This window comes from Salvelinus sp. IW2-2015, linkage group LG37 (assembly GCF_002910315.2).
Source record: "Salvelinus sp. IW2-2015 linkage group LG37, ASM291031v2, whole genome shotgun sequence".
NCBI lineage: Eukaryota > Metazoa > Chordata > Actinopteri > Salmoniformes > Salmonidae > Salvelinus > Salvelinus sp. IW2-2015.
This window is the reverse complement of record NC_036876.1, coordinates 14,525,293-14,540,752: the sequence shown is the minus strand read 5'-3', so window position 1 is coordinate 14,540,752 and position 15,460 is coordinate 14,525,293. Positions and strand designations below refer to the sequence as shown.

The 15,460-nt window shown below is 46.0% G+C and overlaps 1 protein-coding gene across 2 annotated transcripts; it reads left to right on the top strand.

Moving 5' to 3' along the window:
• The first annotated feature begins 2,060 nt into the window (after positions 1–2,060).
• zcchc4 (zinc finger, CCHC domain containing 4) lies at positions 2,061–9,932 on the top strand. 2 transcript variants are annotated; one of them, XM_023982315.2, is made up of 12 exons: positions 2,061–2,253; positions 2,493–2,611; positions 4,481–4,563; positions 5,001–5,279; positions 5,493–5,573; positions 7,783–7,855; positions 7,966–8,217; positions 8,349–8,470; positions 8,732–8,807; positions 8,940–8,991; positions 9,252–9,402; positions 9,642–9,932. In XM_023982315.2, exons 1-12 carry the CDS (start codon positions 2,166–2,168, stop codon positions 9,751–9,753), a joined length of 1,488 nt encoding a protein of 495 aa, XP_023838083.1. In that variant the 5' UTR covers positions 2,061–2,165; the 3' UTR covers positions 9,754–9,932. The 2 variants fall into 2 exon arrangements, with proteins under 2 accessions (XP_023838083.1, XP_023838082.1); XM_023982314.2 differs by having other exon boundaries at positions 2,062–2,253; positions 9,639–9,932.
• Positions 9,933–15,460: the final 5,528 nt, after the last annotated feature.

Here is a 15,460-nt window from a genome sequence, read left to right as displayed (position 1 = left end):
AGCAAGAACTGGGAAATCTGGTGCAGTCCATGAGGAGGAGATGCACTACATTACTTAATGCAGCTGGTGGCCACACCAGATACTGACTGTTACTTTTGATTTTGACCCCCCCTTTGGTCATGGACACATTATTCAATTTCTGTTAGTCACATGTCTGTGGAACTTGTTCAGTTTATGTCTCCGTTGTTGAATCTTGTTATGTTCATACAAATATTTACACATGTTAAGTTTGCTGAAAATAAACGCAGTTGACAGTGAGAGGACGTTTCTTTTTTTGCTGGGTTCATTTCTACTTTAGGGTGGCAACAATGTAACGTGATATGGAGGTGGGTGACTAGCGAAGACGGTGGTTGGAAGTTTGAAATGGAAAAGCGTTGCAGTAGCTTTTGATAAAAAAGTGCATCAAGACGAAGCAGCTGCTTTATAAGTGGGATGCACTGTCGAGCGTTACATCCCGAGGGGATCGTGCTTATTGTACGGAGATTGTGACAGACAGTAAAATGGAATCCCTTGAGAAGGCAAGAACCATATGTATGTCAGGAGAAGTGCAGTATTATCATAAGGAGACTTATGTATACTTGGAATAAGGAGGAGGAATGGAGGGGAAAATAGGCAGAGGAGCTCTAAGAGAGAGAGGGAGGAAGAGGGTGAGCTTGAGTCGGTTAAAAATGGCAGAAAAAGGGAGATGGTTTGTTAAAGAAGAATGGTAGAAAGTGTAAGCCGAGTGAGCTGGAGACAGGAGGAGAAATGGAAGTGAATGAGGTCGAAGTATTGGAGGTGGTAGGCGTGGTGAAGTTCTCAGAGCCCGAGGCTTGCACCGAGGGTCAGGTTAAAGATGAGTCTGTGACGGTAGGAGTGAAGTTTTTGGAAGAAGTGGACCCTTGCCTTTTGGCTGATCCATTTGTGGTTTCAGTGTGGGTGAAAACAGAGTTGGACGCTGTGGAATCAGTGAGGGTAACCAGGAGTGGTCTTGTAATAATTGTTTGTGTTTCTGCTGGTCAGAGGTAGAAGGTGCTCCTCATTAAACGAATGGGGGGGGGCAAGAAATGTGAATTGTTTTGCTCTCAAGAAAAGGGTGCCATTGAAAGGAGTGATTCCTGGGGTAGCAGTAAATGCAAAAGTTGACCAACTGAAGGGGAAGATTCCCGGTGTTTGTGATGCTCGTCGTGACAGGGTGGCGTGAGTGGTGAAACAGAAGAGTCATTGTCTGTTCTTTTGAGTTTTGATGTTGAGTCTGCATGACAAAGTGATGTTAGGACATATAAGTTATCCTGTACTAGCTTTTTATGCCGAATACATTACGTTGTCACAGGTGTCAAGCTTATGGGCAGCAGTGTGTAGGAGGGAGGTTCCTAGGTGTGAGAAGTGTGCAGAAGAGCATGAGACAAAGGAATGTGTAGCATTGGGAAAGTAGTGGTATGTGTTAATTGTCTGGGTGCCAATGGGGCTGGGGATCAGAAATGTCCCGTGCGAGAGAGGCAGGTTGAGGTTTCCAGGGTTAGAGTAGTGCAGAAGTTGTCATATGCTGAGGCAGTGAAGAAAGTAGAGGAAGATGGGTCAAGGGAGAGGGATCCTGAGAGGAGTGGAGTGAGCAGTAGATCTGTACCAGAGGGATAGGCCAACAAGTGATATATGTTTCAGTAAGATTGGATTTTTAGCATTTATAGCATTGGTTATCAACTGTACTGCAGGGATGTAAGTTGCAGAAAATTGAGGTTGTGGTGGCAGCTGCAGAGAGGTATTTGGGTGTGCGAGACTTCACATCAGAAGAGTTACAGGGTGTGTTAAGTGGTGGTGTCCAATCCTTTCAGGTTGTTGGCCTGAGGTAGGGCTAAATAGATTTAAATAGTGGAGTAGGGGGGAGATTTTTGTATTTTTTTGAGAGTGTAGTGTTAGGTGGCAGGGTATTTGTTCATTTTTTATTATTTTTTCAAGCAAAGTATAAGGGAGTTTTACTCCAGTCTAGTAGGTGGCGGTAATGAAACATTTATTGGATGCCAACCGCCGTTAAACCTCATCGAAGAAGAAAAAAACTACGTAACGCGATATGGAGGGGCACATCCTTGAGTGACGTCGATTATTCGCGACTGACAGCATGGCAGGAGAGACATGCGTATAATATTTTGATCAAGGAAATATATTTGGTTACGCTCATTTTTACGAACATGCAACTAAAAGGATCAGATGAAGACGGCTTTGGAATAGAGATCGTCCTTCAACAGGGAGACAGAAAAGCACCATCGTGTGTGCATGGTAAGTACCCAAATATCTGAATGATTGCAAAGTTAGTTAGCTAGCTAGCTTGCTAGCGTCTACTTAGCTAGGTTTGGGAAAAGGGCCATATGAATCTATGATATAACGTTAGATACTATCTAGCTAACTACAGTCCAAAGCTAGCTATATTATAAGTTGTGTTTTACCATTGACATATGAAAAATGAATTATTCGGTGAAGTATGTATACTGTAATGCAGATGTTCTTGCCCCATGCAGGTCCAACTTTGTTGTTTGAGAAGGTCTGCAAAGGAGAGGAGGAAGGCCGGAGGTTTTATGCCTGCTCAGCGTGCAGAGACAGAAAAGAATGCAATTTCTTTCAGTGGGAAGATGATAAGGTAACCGAGTTAACTAGCTAGCTTTTTTCAAATTTTATTTACTGGCAAATATAGTTGGCTTACACACACTGCATTCTGGAAGTATTCAGACACAAAGTTAAGTATTTTTATTTTAGCAAATGTATTAAATTTAAAATGGAAACATTTAATTTACATAAGTATTCAGACCTTTTGCTATGAGACTCGAAATTGAGCTCGGGTGCATCTTATTTCCATTGATCATCCTTGAGATGTTTCTACAACTTGATTGGAGTCTACCTGTGGTAAATTCAATTGATTGGATGTGATTTGGAAAGACCGCTACCTGTCTATATAAGGTCCCACTGTTGACAATGCATGTCAGAACAAAAACCAAGCCATGAGGTTGTAGGGCTCCGAGACAGGATTGTGTCGAGTCACATATCTGGTGAAAGGACAATAAATGTCTGCAGCGTTGAAGGTCCCCAAGAACACAGTGGCCTCCATTATTCTTAAATGGAAGAAGTTTAAAACCACCAAGAGTCTTCTGAGAGTTGGCAGCCCGGGCCAAACTGAGCAATCGGTGGAGAAGGGCCTTGGTCAGGGAGGTGACCAAGAACCCGATGGTCTCTTTGACAGAGCTCCAGAGTTCCTCTGTGGAGATGGGAGAACCTTCCAGAAGGACAACCATCTCTGCAGCACTCCACCAATCAAGCCTTTATGGTAGAGTGGCCAGACAAAAGCCACTCCTCAGTAAAAGACACACGACAGCCCGCTTGGAGTTTGCCATAAGGCACCTAAAGACTCTCAGACCATGCAAAACAAGATTCTCTGGTCTGATGAAACCAAGATTGAACTCTTTGGCCTGAATGCCAAGTGTCACGTCTGGAGGAAACCTGGCACCATCCCTACAGTGAAGCATGGTGGTGACAGCATTATGCAATGGGGATGTTCTTCAGTGGCAGGGACTGGGAGGCTAGTCAGGATCAAGGGAAAGATGAACGGGGCGAAGTACAGAGAGATCCTTGACGATCTCTCTGTTAAGTAGCCCAGCCAGAGCCCAGACTTGAATCCTATCGAACATCTCTGGAGAGACCTGAAAATGGCTGTGCAGCAACGCGCCCCATCCAACTAACAGCTTGAGAGGATATGCAGAGAAGAATGGGAGAAAATCCCCAAATACAGGTGTGCCAAGCTTGTAGCATCATAGTCAGAAAGTATAGCCAATACTTTCTGAATACACTGTACATGTAGTGGCTTAGCTACCTAGTCAAAGTTCCTGATAGCCACTCTGGCACAGGTGGGATTGGACATTTTCAGAGACTGCGGCAAAACAAACCACTTTCCAGCATCGATCTTTAGTTCAGTCGCCTCTTCTGGCCATTTATTAGCACCAAATATAGCAAGAATTCCATAGTCAGATGTAATTACAGTAGGTTCATGTCATAGTTTGACAGTGTAAATGGTAAACAGAGTCCTTTTTCAAATGTAATATTTGTTAACTATATGATTTAAACCTGTTCGGTGACCCCTGACCCAACATATGGTACACATTTAAGTAGAATATACAAAGACAGACAAACTAGACTATACAACCACATATGTATGCCAAAATGGCTTCTACAATAGCCTACAAGTCATTTTTATGGTAGCTTAATTGATGCCTTTGACTTATTGGAAGTCCTCGGTTTGAGTTCCTCACGGACGGCGTTGCAGACACATGCCAGATCTAACAAAGCCTAAAATCCGCTAACCACATGATGTAGCCATCTGATGCCCAACTGCACAGTCCATGGTGTGGCATGCAACCATTGATTGACTGCAATGCAATACCTGTGCGTCTAGCCGTGCAGATAGCTAGCTACACTCCTATTTTTCACCAAGTGTGTGACTCGAGCGTCTGTGTTGTAGGTGTCGGAGGCCAGGCTTTTGGCCAGAGAGGAGGAGAACCGGTCAAAGATGCCTCGTTTTACCCATCAGGAGTACTGCTCCAGGTAAATGGCCTACACTTGACCTGTAAGGGGACTCTATCCACGGAACTTTTCCATTCCAAGTTAGAATGGAACAGAATAGGTGTGTGGATAGCAGCTCCATTGTAAGTACCTTTTTTTTGTATTAAGACGCCAGAAGATCATATTAGTATTTAACTTGAGAGCTTTCTACTCATCTCACAACCTTAACGTAATGTTCTTCCAATCAAAAACATGGTTTCTTTATTTAAGTTGACATTTTGCAGGATGTAGTCTCTTGAAGTGTCTCGTTTAAGTGTAATTTAAAACAAATACTTAGTAACAAGAATAAGATGGCAACTACGGTCTAATAATAAGTACATTAACAGCATAAAAAGTAGTGGTACAACTACTAATAGATCTACCACTAATAAAAAATACTGCTACAACTACTATTAAAACGTTTTTCTCTTCCAATCCAGGTTCAGAAAGTTCCTTGCCCTCCCCCTAGGCAGGAGGTTCTGCCAGGACTGTCAGCTCCTCCTCCTCCCAGGGGAATGGGAAATCCACGCTTCTCACAAGATGTCGCAGGCTGATGACATCACAGAGGCCCGGCTGAGCAGGCCCAGTCTAATGCTCAAACCCCTGGAGAACAAGAAGAGCAACGCCCAGTACCTGTTTGCCGACCGCAGCTGTCACTTCCTGTTGGAGACCCTGGCCAAGCTGGGCTACAGGAAGGTGCTCTGTGTCGGAACACCCAGGTGAGGGGTTTGATTTAATTGAGACGTTTTGCCCGTCGCGTTGATTTTAAACGGGGATTGTGTTAATTATAGCGTTTTGCCAGTTTGGTTCACATAGTACCTCCCCGTTTCACTCCATTCCAGAGTGTTTTCTTGAAAGTGGCCTATTTTAGATTAGATTAGATTCAAGTGTTTTTATGTATGATCGATTGTTTAATTCACTGTTTCTTCCAGACTCCATGAGCTGATCAAGCTAAGAAATCAGGAGGGCAAGAGTGACCCCATGAAGACTCTGCTACTGGACATTGACTTCAGGTCAGTTTTATTTTATTGGATCACACAATGCATTTATTTTTTTACAGCGATGAGCATTTGCTCTGAGTGACCAGAACAGGCATCGAAAGAATTTAGAGCTGAGCACACACTTTAAATGGTACATGAATGTGCTTATTGACGTTTATGGATTGCTATGGGCGTGTTGACGTCCTGTATCTCCATATGACTAGCCCACACCTGTCCCTCCGGTGGTCTTAGGAAGCGGAACACAGGGTAGAGGGGCTCCGTGAACTGAGGATTTACCCTATCTAACACGGGCATCGGGCCTGCAGAAAACTCCTGCAGCACCTTCATCGAATCGGCATCCTAAAATGCCAGTTTGCCCTTCTCGTAGTTCGCCCACCCGACCTGGCACCGCTCGCCCACCCGACCTGGCACCGCTCGCCCACCCGACCTGGCACCGCTCGCCCACCCGACCTGGCACCGCTCGCCCACCCGACCTGGCACCGCTCGCCCACCCGACCTGGCACCGCTCGCCCACCCGACCTGGCACCGCTCGCCCGCTGGTGGAGCACACCACGGGCCTGTCGTTGTGCCAGGCGGAGAGAGGCCCAACTCAAAGCTCCACGCGCCGCGAGTTCCTGTTCCGCCCCAGCTTGGCACCTTTGTCCCGCCCCGTCCTGTCCAGGCAGCTGTAGGCCACGCCCACAGCCCAGGCGGAGCATCAGCGGACGTCGGCCTCTCAGTAGCGTCGGTCCGTTGTCGCGGCAGCAGAGTCGAGTGCGTAGCAGACGTTGTCGAACTGGGGGGGGGTAGGGTGGACTAGAGGACAGGGTGGACCAGAGAAGCACATGCCTCGTCCGTCTCCTGGCTGTGGCAGGTCTGCCTATGAATGGTCACAGGGGAAGAGACAGAGACAATGAGGGGATTCGATGAATCTGTCCTGGGCGCCCTGGTAGGTGTGTTTTGCACCGGGTGAAAGTTAATTGCATTCGTTTTGGAACCAGGCTACCTCCCGGGCGTGGGCCAGCTGCCCCATTCAAAGCCCACGATGGAGTCGGCTCAAAACAAAAGTGACGTAATTTAAGCATGTGGAGTAATGAGTAGGATTCTGTTTTCACATGCAGAAGTGATAAAGCGTTTATAAATGCTCCATCCGCCTTCCCAATGAAAACTAGTTTGGAGATGTAGAACTTTGTCGATGTAATGGAGATTTTATGGGGAAGAGATGTATGTTTCTGGACGATGCACCATGCTACCTTGTCGGCAACATAACCGAGCAGCGCAGATTACGGTTTGATTTGAGAAGGGTGCGCCTCTCCTCTTTTCCTGTAGTACCGCGTGATATTCTACAGGGGGAGCCATGGCATCACTCTGGGCTGAGAGAGAAATCTGGACCAGAGGACACCACCAGTCTCTGACCTTCGGTCATTGGGTCGTTCTTTGCCGTGGCTTAGAGAAGATGTACACACTTGTCAGTAGGAATCACATAGAGTTAAGACGCGGCGCAAATCTTGTATACGTTGTAGCTTAAATCCGATTTCAAATCTAACAATGTGTTGGCAGTGTGATTTTGTATTATGAAGGTGAACTAGTGCCTCTGGTTTTAGGAGGCTGGTATATGTGGTCTCGAGGCTTGTCTGTCGAAACACACCTGTGTTCTCCAGGCTTCGTTATCATAAAAAAATACAGGTAATTCTACAAAATCGTAACTAGCAGGATTGCTGATTGCAGAACTGTTTCTCTGTGCATAATTTAGCTGCTCTTGAATTAATGCATTCTTGACTCGACGTTCACAAATGAGTGGTGTTGGGTATTAGTGTGTATAGGCCTCTCGTGCAGCGTTCTGTGCCCTATAATCCCCCAAAATAGACGTTGGCATAATCATAATGTGCGGTATGTTTCTGAGATGCTCACTCTCTTCCTGTTTCTGATCCGTTCTCTGTCAGTCTGCAAGGAATGTGTCAGGTTGAACTAGGGAAATGGTGCGTTGACAAGCTAAAGTGTGTGTGCGTGCGCGTGCTGCTGTTAAGTGCCCTTCAGTGATTATCTTGCCACGATTGTAAAGTTCTATTTACACCCGTACACTTGTGTTGACTTTCTCTGACCTACAGGAGGAGGGTAACTACAGTAGTGGTACCACCTTGAGCCAATGTCACACAATCATTGACTTGCTATGGGCGTTATAATAATAACATTTGAAAGCCAATGTAACATGAAAACATTTTCTATTTTGTGTCTGTTCCAGATATGCCCAGTTTTATGGCCAGGATGAGTTCTGTCACTACAACATGTTCAATCATCACTTTTTTGGAGGACAGGTACAAGTTTGAACCTTAATGTTTGTCTTAGAGCCTTTAGATTAATCTTTAATTTAAAAAAAAAAAAAAAATTTAAATTTTTTTGAAATCCATGTGTTGTTTTTACACAGGCGGCAAGTGGGGTCCTCCGCGCCTTCCTCGGTGAGGAAGATGGGGAGAAGGTGATCATGGTGTCCGACCCTCCGTTCGGGGGCCTGGTGAAGCCTCTGGCCCACAGTTTCTCTCAGATCTCAGAGACCTGGCGCAAACTGCAGACCTCCGAGGGCAGTGTTGTGGAGATGCCCATAGTGTGGATCTTCCCCTACTTCTTTGAGCCGCGCATCCTGGAGTGCTTCCCCTCTTTCACCATGCTAGACTACCAGGTTACCCACCTTTTTTATACACTTTTTTTTTTTTTGACGTCAAATGCGTTCACAAATTGGCCTATTTGCGTGAATAGAGAACACCGATGGGTCGTAACGTGCATTTATGTAGTGCTTTCTCAAACTCCTAGGTGGACTACGACAACCATCCCCTCTACAAACATGGGAAAACGGGTAGAAAGCAGTCCCCGGTCCGCCTGTTCACCAACCTGACACCACGAGACGTCGTTCTCCCTAGGGAGGAGGGTTACAGGTACGGTATATACACACACCAACCTGACCTCGCGAGACGTCGTCCTCCCTAATGTACAACCCACCTCTCCCTATCGCACGTGAGCTAAAATATTATTGCAATGTAACCATAGTAAGATGTTATCCTAAATGGAAGATGGAAAATATTAGTTAACAGCTCATTGGATACATGAATACTTTCCCACTTCAATTAAATCTCTAGAGGAATTCTTAAGAGGCATGATTACATTTGATTCATCTGTCTCTTTGCTTCTCTTTTTAGATTCTGCAAAGTCTGTCAGCGATATGTGTGGTCTGGGAACAAGCATTGTACTAAATGCAACTTGTGCCCTTCGAAGGTATGCATTTCCCTGTCGCAGGCCGGGGGAAAGTGAGGCTGCACACTTTAAACTTGATGAAATAGTTAGCTTTCAGATGTCACTTCACAACCGATCAGGCTTTTCATAATTTTTTCTCCTTTGTTCTTTCAGGACGGGAGAACGTGGAAGCATTGCTCAGAGTGTCAGAAGTGCGTGAAGCCATGTGAGTATCTCCTAGACTGTCATTTTCAACAGACGCTCTTATCCAGAGCGACTTACAGTTGTGAATGAATACGTTTTTTAAATGCACTTTATCATACTGGTCCCCCGCGGGGAATTGAACCCACATCCCTGGTGTCGCAAGTGCCATGCTCTACCAACTGAGCCACACAGTACCCCCCCCTCCCCCGGTTAAACCCCGATGTTCATGATTTTGGTTGTGATGTTCTGATTGGTACCTCTGCCCTCTCATCGCCTCCCCAGCCTGGCGCCACTGCCAGTCCTGTTCCCGCTGTGCCCTCCCAGACCACCCCTGTGGGAACAGCCCAGGTCTGGAGGGCTGCTTCAACTGTGGCAGCCTGAAGCACAAGCGCAAAGCCTGCCCCCTCAAAGACAAACGGAGGGCCGATAACAAGTGAGTTTTACTACCGGTGTCATATACCCAGACACGACACACACACACACACACACAGGCGCGCACAGGGCTGACAACTTATTTCCCAAGACACTAATCTATAGTACCTGTGCTACCCATATCAGTACAGTGTTGATGCAGTCTAAATGACTAGTGTTCGTACGGATTGTGTTCGGCGGCCTGACGTGCGAGTGTGTCAACTTTCTCGCTCTCTCTCTCTCTCTCTCCTGTCCCAGTAGATCCAAGGCCAAGGGAGGCAGGAACCTGCCCAAACAACCCATGAAGTCCAATTCCAAGAGGAAGTCTGGGGCCCAGCGCAGAGCCAACAAGTTGAAGAAGATGACCGAATAAACCCCATGATCCCACTCACAATCAGACAGCAAGGGAGATGTGTGTGTAGCAGATGTGAAGTTGCTAGTGAGAGCGCGACATCTTACATGTGTGGTTTTTGTACTGTAGACAAGTCTTTAAAAAAGAAGTGTACYTGATGTTTTTGCTTAATAAAGGCATCAAATATAAATGGAATCGCATGTTATTTCACCGAATTCTTGATTTCCTGGTTTATGCGACTGTAATTCCATTATAGTGCTAGTATGAACATGTCTATACGATGAACAGAATATGTAGTTGAATGCMCTGTGCATGTTAACTAGTCTTTACTTTAGATCTTTGCTTGATGTTTCCTCAATTAGGTATGCCATCGCGTCAATATAACTGACTGGATTTATGTGTGAAACTGAAACGGAGCTTTCAGGACATCTCTTGTGTAACAAAATAGYTGATAGACATTACCTTTTAGTTCTGTGCTCAAGATGGAGGGATAAAAATGGCGGGGGTTTTTCCGCTCCCCCGCGGGGCAGACGATACGGAAGTTAGGAAAAAGGATTCCTTTATCCATTCCATGTGGTTCTGGACTAAGACATTGAAGTCAAGTCCTTCCAAGAAAAAGGAATGCAGGCAATAAACAAACAGTGGAGGAGCTTTCAGAACCCTCCAGAATAGTTGTGGGATCTCACTGCATTTTGAGTGTTTGGTTACTGAATAAAATGTAAAAAATGAGATGTAAATGCTGTCTTGGAACAAAAACTACTGCAGAGATTTAATTCCAAGGCCAATTGGTGATGAGATGTTGAATCTACCCTATATGCATTTGATTAGAAACGCACGTTCGTATGACCTGGAGTGACGCATAAATTGATATTCATTGTGTTCCTTCGTAAGCCACATGGGGGCGGAATGACTTCCCGTAGCTGTCATGGACACCGTTCCCTGTGGATTTTCAGTTTATTTACTTCCACCGCAGGAGGTTGGCGGCACTTTAATTGGGGAGAACGGGCTCGTGGTAATCACTGGAGTGGAACGGTACCAAACATGGTTTCTAGGTGTTCATGATGCCATTCCATTTGCTTCCTACCGGACATTATCGCGAGCCGTTCTCCCCTCAGAAGCSTCTTGTGGCTTCCGCCTAACCTTATCCGAATGTCTCATCGATGTGTTTCTAGTGAATGCAGTGTGAGTAGGAGTGGACATAAAGACCTTACTCAGACCCTGATCGGAAATGACACTGAGCATACATGCGCACACACACACACACACACACACACCGGTCACTGCATGGGGACAAGGGAGCAATAGAACACACACTCGCTCACAGCCAGATTCATACATATATTCATGGAGAAGACGGTATAAAGAGAGATTCACAGTGAGCCCTGTCTCTTATACACATCTAGATGTGTATAAGAGACAGCACACACACACACAGCCCAATGTTCTTCCTCAGTGGTAGAGAGGTCTCTTCAGAACAACCTCGCTTCAGTGAGCCGAGCCTGTCTCTTATACACATCTAGATGTGTATAAGAGACAGGAACAGGACTACCCACGACCCAGATCGACCAATCGGAAGGCCAGACGACAAGATCAACCTACTTTGCTTGTTGCCTATATAATCTGTATGTACTGCTTAGAGGGGCTCTCTTCTCCGACGATTTCATAAGAATCTGACAGAAAGGGGCCGTGCACGTTTTTGCCTGATATCTTTACACTTTAATAAAACGGCCTTATTATAAAATTATCCACCTCGTCCTATGTCTCCACTTGGTCTCCTGTCTCCAGTAAACGTTTTATCAACACTGGTCTGTGTCAATCATTTAGTGGCCAATCATCCACATCAAAATGAACAAGACTGAAGTTATGTCAGGCAGACTTCCTCAGTGACCGAAAGCGAGACAGGGACCGGAAAGACCGAGAGCGAAAGAGAGGAGAAAGAAAGTGAATGGCCAGCAGACCATTTGAAGCTGAGCAGGGCTGACTGGCGTTTCAAATGCTAAACAGATCTGTATCTGCCGTCTGCCTCTCTATGAGTTGGAAATGAGTCTATGGGTGAGAAGAAAAAAAGAACTAATTTGATCTGTGATTAACTGTGGGTGAATGGACTGTCTCTTCTCCAATGAATTCAATAGGAGATCTGTTTAATCTTTTCTCTTTTTCCCCTCCCACATCAAACCACTACTGTGACCGGTTAGAGGAGGGATGGAAGGAGAGAGGAGGAGTAGAAAGAGAAGGGGATTAGAATAGAGATGAAAGAACAGGATGCGTGGACACACACGCACACAGACTGCCCGGTCTGTCCCCGTATCTCCTCTCAGTTGTCATAATGTCCACTTAATTATCTGGTATTTCAGAAGCTATTATGGTCACTGTGGATATGAATCATGTTTTGGTCCCGGATCTTATTGTAAATGGACGACGTCCTTGTCAGGTCACACAAAGCTCTTGTATAAGCCCTTTATAACACCTCGGGTGAATTCAGTTTTAATTAAACTGATACGATGTGTTTCTCTTTCTCTACCTGTTGTTCTGGTACCGTGCTGGCATTTCCTCATATTTTATTGGGATCTATTTTTGATTCCAAGCACCCTTCCGTTTGTCGACTCGAGAATAAGAGTCAAGCATGTTATTTCCCTTCGCCGGTGGTGGCACAGTACCAGGGTGTTTTCCTCATGTGGTCTTGGAAAAACTCAGGGCCATAATACCGCCTGGCAAATGAGATGTGATGGTGATACTTCCACAACGACAAACCATCCGTCAAATGAACTTCTGTGTCAAGATGTTAGGCCCAGTTGATTGACACATTAATGTGAAGTTCATATAGTCATCATTTATTGAATGACTACACACTGAGTGGAGCTAAAGATCGCAGCTGCGCCAACTGTGAAAATGGTAAACAACAGCTGTTGTAGAGAGAATGTTGCCCATTCGGGCTCCTAATGTTGACAGTTGCCTGCCTCTGGCCTGAAATTGACAGCGACTAATACAGCCATGTGGGCCGAAATGGTAGTGGTGATGGGGGTTCTGTGCTGTGACAGAATGGCAGAAGGAGTCCAATAAGGACAAGAAGTGTGTGAGAGTGTGTGTGTGCAGTGACTGGGTACATTCCCAGAATATTTCTACATTCAAGCCTGGCTCTGTCTCAGATGTACAAGCCAAGGACCTGTTATTGTGTGTTAACAACCGTTGGGTGACTCTGTGTGTGTATGCGTGTGTGTGTCTGCGCATGTGAACTGTCCGCGAACACATGCGTACGTGCACGCACCTTCTTATCCCAAAGCAAACTCATCAGCAAGCCTCCAAAGTCTAAATTCATCATCTCTTATCGAAATCTACACTAACACAATCTACCTGCCCTATCTCTATAACCTGTATCAGGCCTTCCTTATTGCATCACTGGTCTTTACTACTGATATGAACAATGTTCTATACAGACGTATGTGATAGTGAGATCCCTTGCCTCACAGACAGATCCAGAGGTGTGTAGTGAAATATCACGTGTGACAAAATRGGCCCACTGTAACGGCTGATTTCCTCCTCTTCGTCTGAAGAYGAGGTGTAGGGATCGGACCAAGACGCAGAGTGGAAAGTGTCCATGTTTTATTATCAATAAACTGAACACTACACGAAACAAAATAACAAAAGAGAATCTAACCGACAAACAGTCCCGTGTGGCACAACTACTGACACGGAAGACAAACACCCACAAAACACACGTGAAACCCAGGCTYCCTAAGTATGATTCTCAATCAGGGACAACGATTGACAGCTGCCTCTGATTGAGAATCATACCAGGCCGAACACAAAATCCCAACATAGAAAATCACACATAGACAACCCACCCAACTCACGCCCTGACCATACTAAATAAATACAAAACAAGGGAAAACAGGTCAGGAACGTGACACCCACAGGAAATGGTGTCCCCCTCCTTTGGCCCTTAGCATGCTGGTTAAACACTGAACTGGACACTGTACAGTCAGCTTCTGTGATTGGCCTTGAAGACACACAGGCAGGAAGGTTAGCACCAGCTCTACGGACACCAAATAGGACGTTAGAGCGGGGGGGAAATAGCCGCAGGTAAAATATGATCTATAAACAAGATAGGCCTACATCTGACTTGTGTCATCCTTTTGATGACCTATAAAGACACTAAGATAATCACTAGAGAGTACAAACATTTTTAAAAAAGGTTTGGAGGACTTTACATGACACATCTAAAGGAACCAGATTTAAGCAAAGAAATGTAGCATTTGGCGTAGGAGTAGGATGTCTCTTTGAACCCCCGTAACCTTTGAAGCAGAGGACCAACCACCCGGCGGGTCCGTTGGGATCTCCTTTCATCCAGCGGGAACAAAGCTTAACACATCCTCGCGCCACGGCAGGTGACACACACATCTTAGACCTTACATGCACCGTCACTCACGCCACACACACACACTCCCGTGAGGTTGTACGCACACGCATACTCAGTGATGGGAATGATCAATTAGAAACAGCCAAACCCTCAGACTACATCCAACTGCTCACACATCCCATACACACACACACACACACACATACCTGTCTCTTATACACATCTAGATGTGTATAAGAGACAGCACACACACCATGTCTCACCCCAGACACGGTGATTTCCCTGTTGTTTTCAACTTCTGAAACTCCTTGTTACTAGGGAAGTGTAGACGACAGAGGAGAGGAGTGGAGAGGGGATATCTCTGTCCCAGCAGGTCAATTCCAGTACCAACCAGGACTTGAACATGGAGTCTAGTTAGTGGGAGTGGTGGACCTGAGAGTTCAATGTCAACCCTTTTAGTCGCTCATAAACACACACGATTGAGCATGTGTTGCTGGGACTTAGGGAGATATACAGTAAAAGGAGAGATGGAGAGGGTGGGGAAAGAGAAGAGAGGGGAAAGAAATAGAAAGTTAGTGAGAGAGAGAGAGAGAGAGAGAGAGGGAGAGAGAGAGAGAGAGAAAAAGAGATAGGGTTAGAGGAGAGGAAAAGAGAGAGAGAAAGGTAGGGGGAGAGAAAGACCACATTACAACAAGAGGTCCCAGCTCAGTCCAGCTCTCTATCCCTGCAGGGCTGCACAGTAGGGAGGAAGGGGGGTAAGGGGGGAGGATGCGAGAGGTGGAGGGGTGGAAGAAGGGGTTGTAGCGGTGGGGGCCGGCGAGTTCTCCGCCTTGGCAGAGAGGGAGCAATTATGAATCCCTCTCTCCATCCCCTCTATTCCCCCATCCCCTCTAGTCCCAAAAAAGGATATAAATAAACAGCCAGTCCTCCCAGAGCCKTCGCCAGAAAGGGGAAAAGTTTAACACGAGAGGAGAYYAGAAAAAYAGAGAGAGGAAAGAACGGAGAATAGAGGAAACCCCTTGCCTCTGGTGTCAGAGTGTGTTCAGTGGTATCAGCCGTGGTCAGAAGAGAGAGGGAACACATCCCTCCACCATGGGGTGAGTACTGCAGCGATAGAGGGGATGCTGTGTCGTCCCGACCGCAACCACCATTTGCCTGTGAGTTTATCATCGTTCCCATCACTGTGGCTGGGAGAGTATGTGCGTGTGTGTGTTTACGAGTGCTTATACCAGCAGCTCGGATGAGTTATGGGRGTACTTCATAGGGTTAAGGGACTACTGTGAAACTGAGAACACACTGTGCTCTCACACACAACCAGAAATGTGCTTGTGTTTGTGTCTCYGTGTGTGCGTGTGTGTGTCTGTGTGTGCC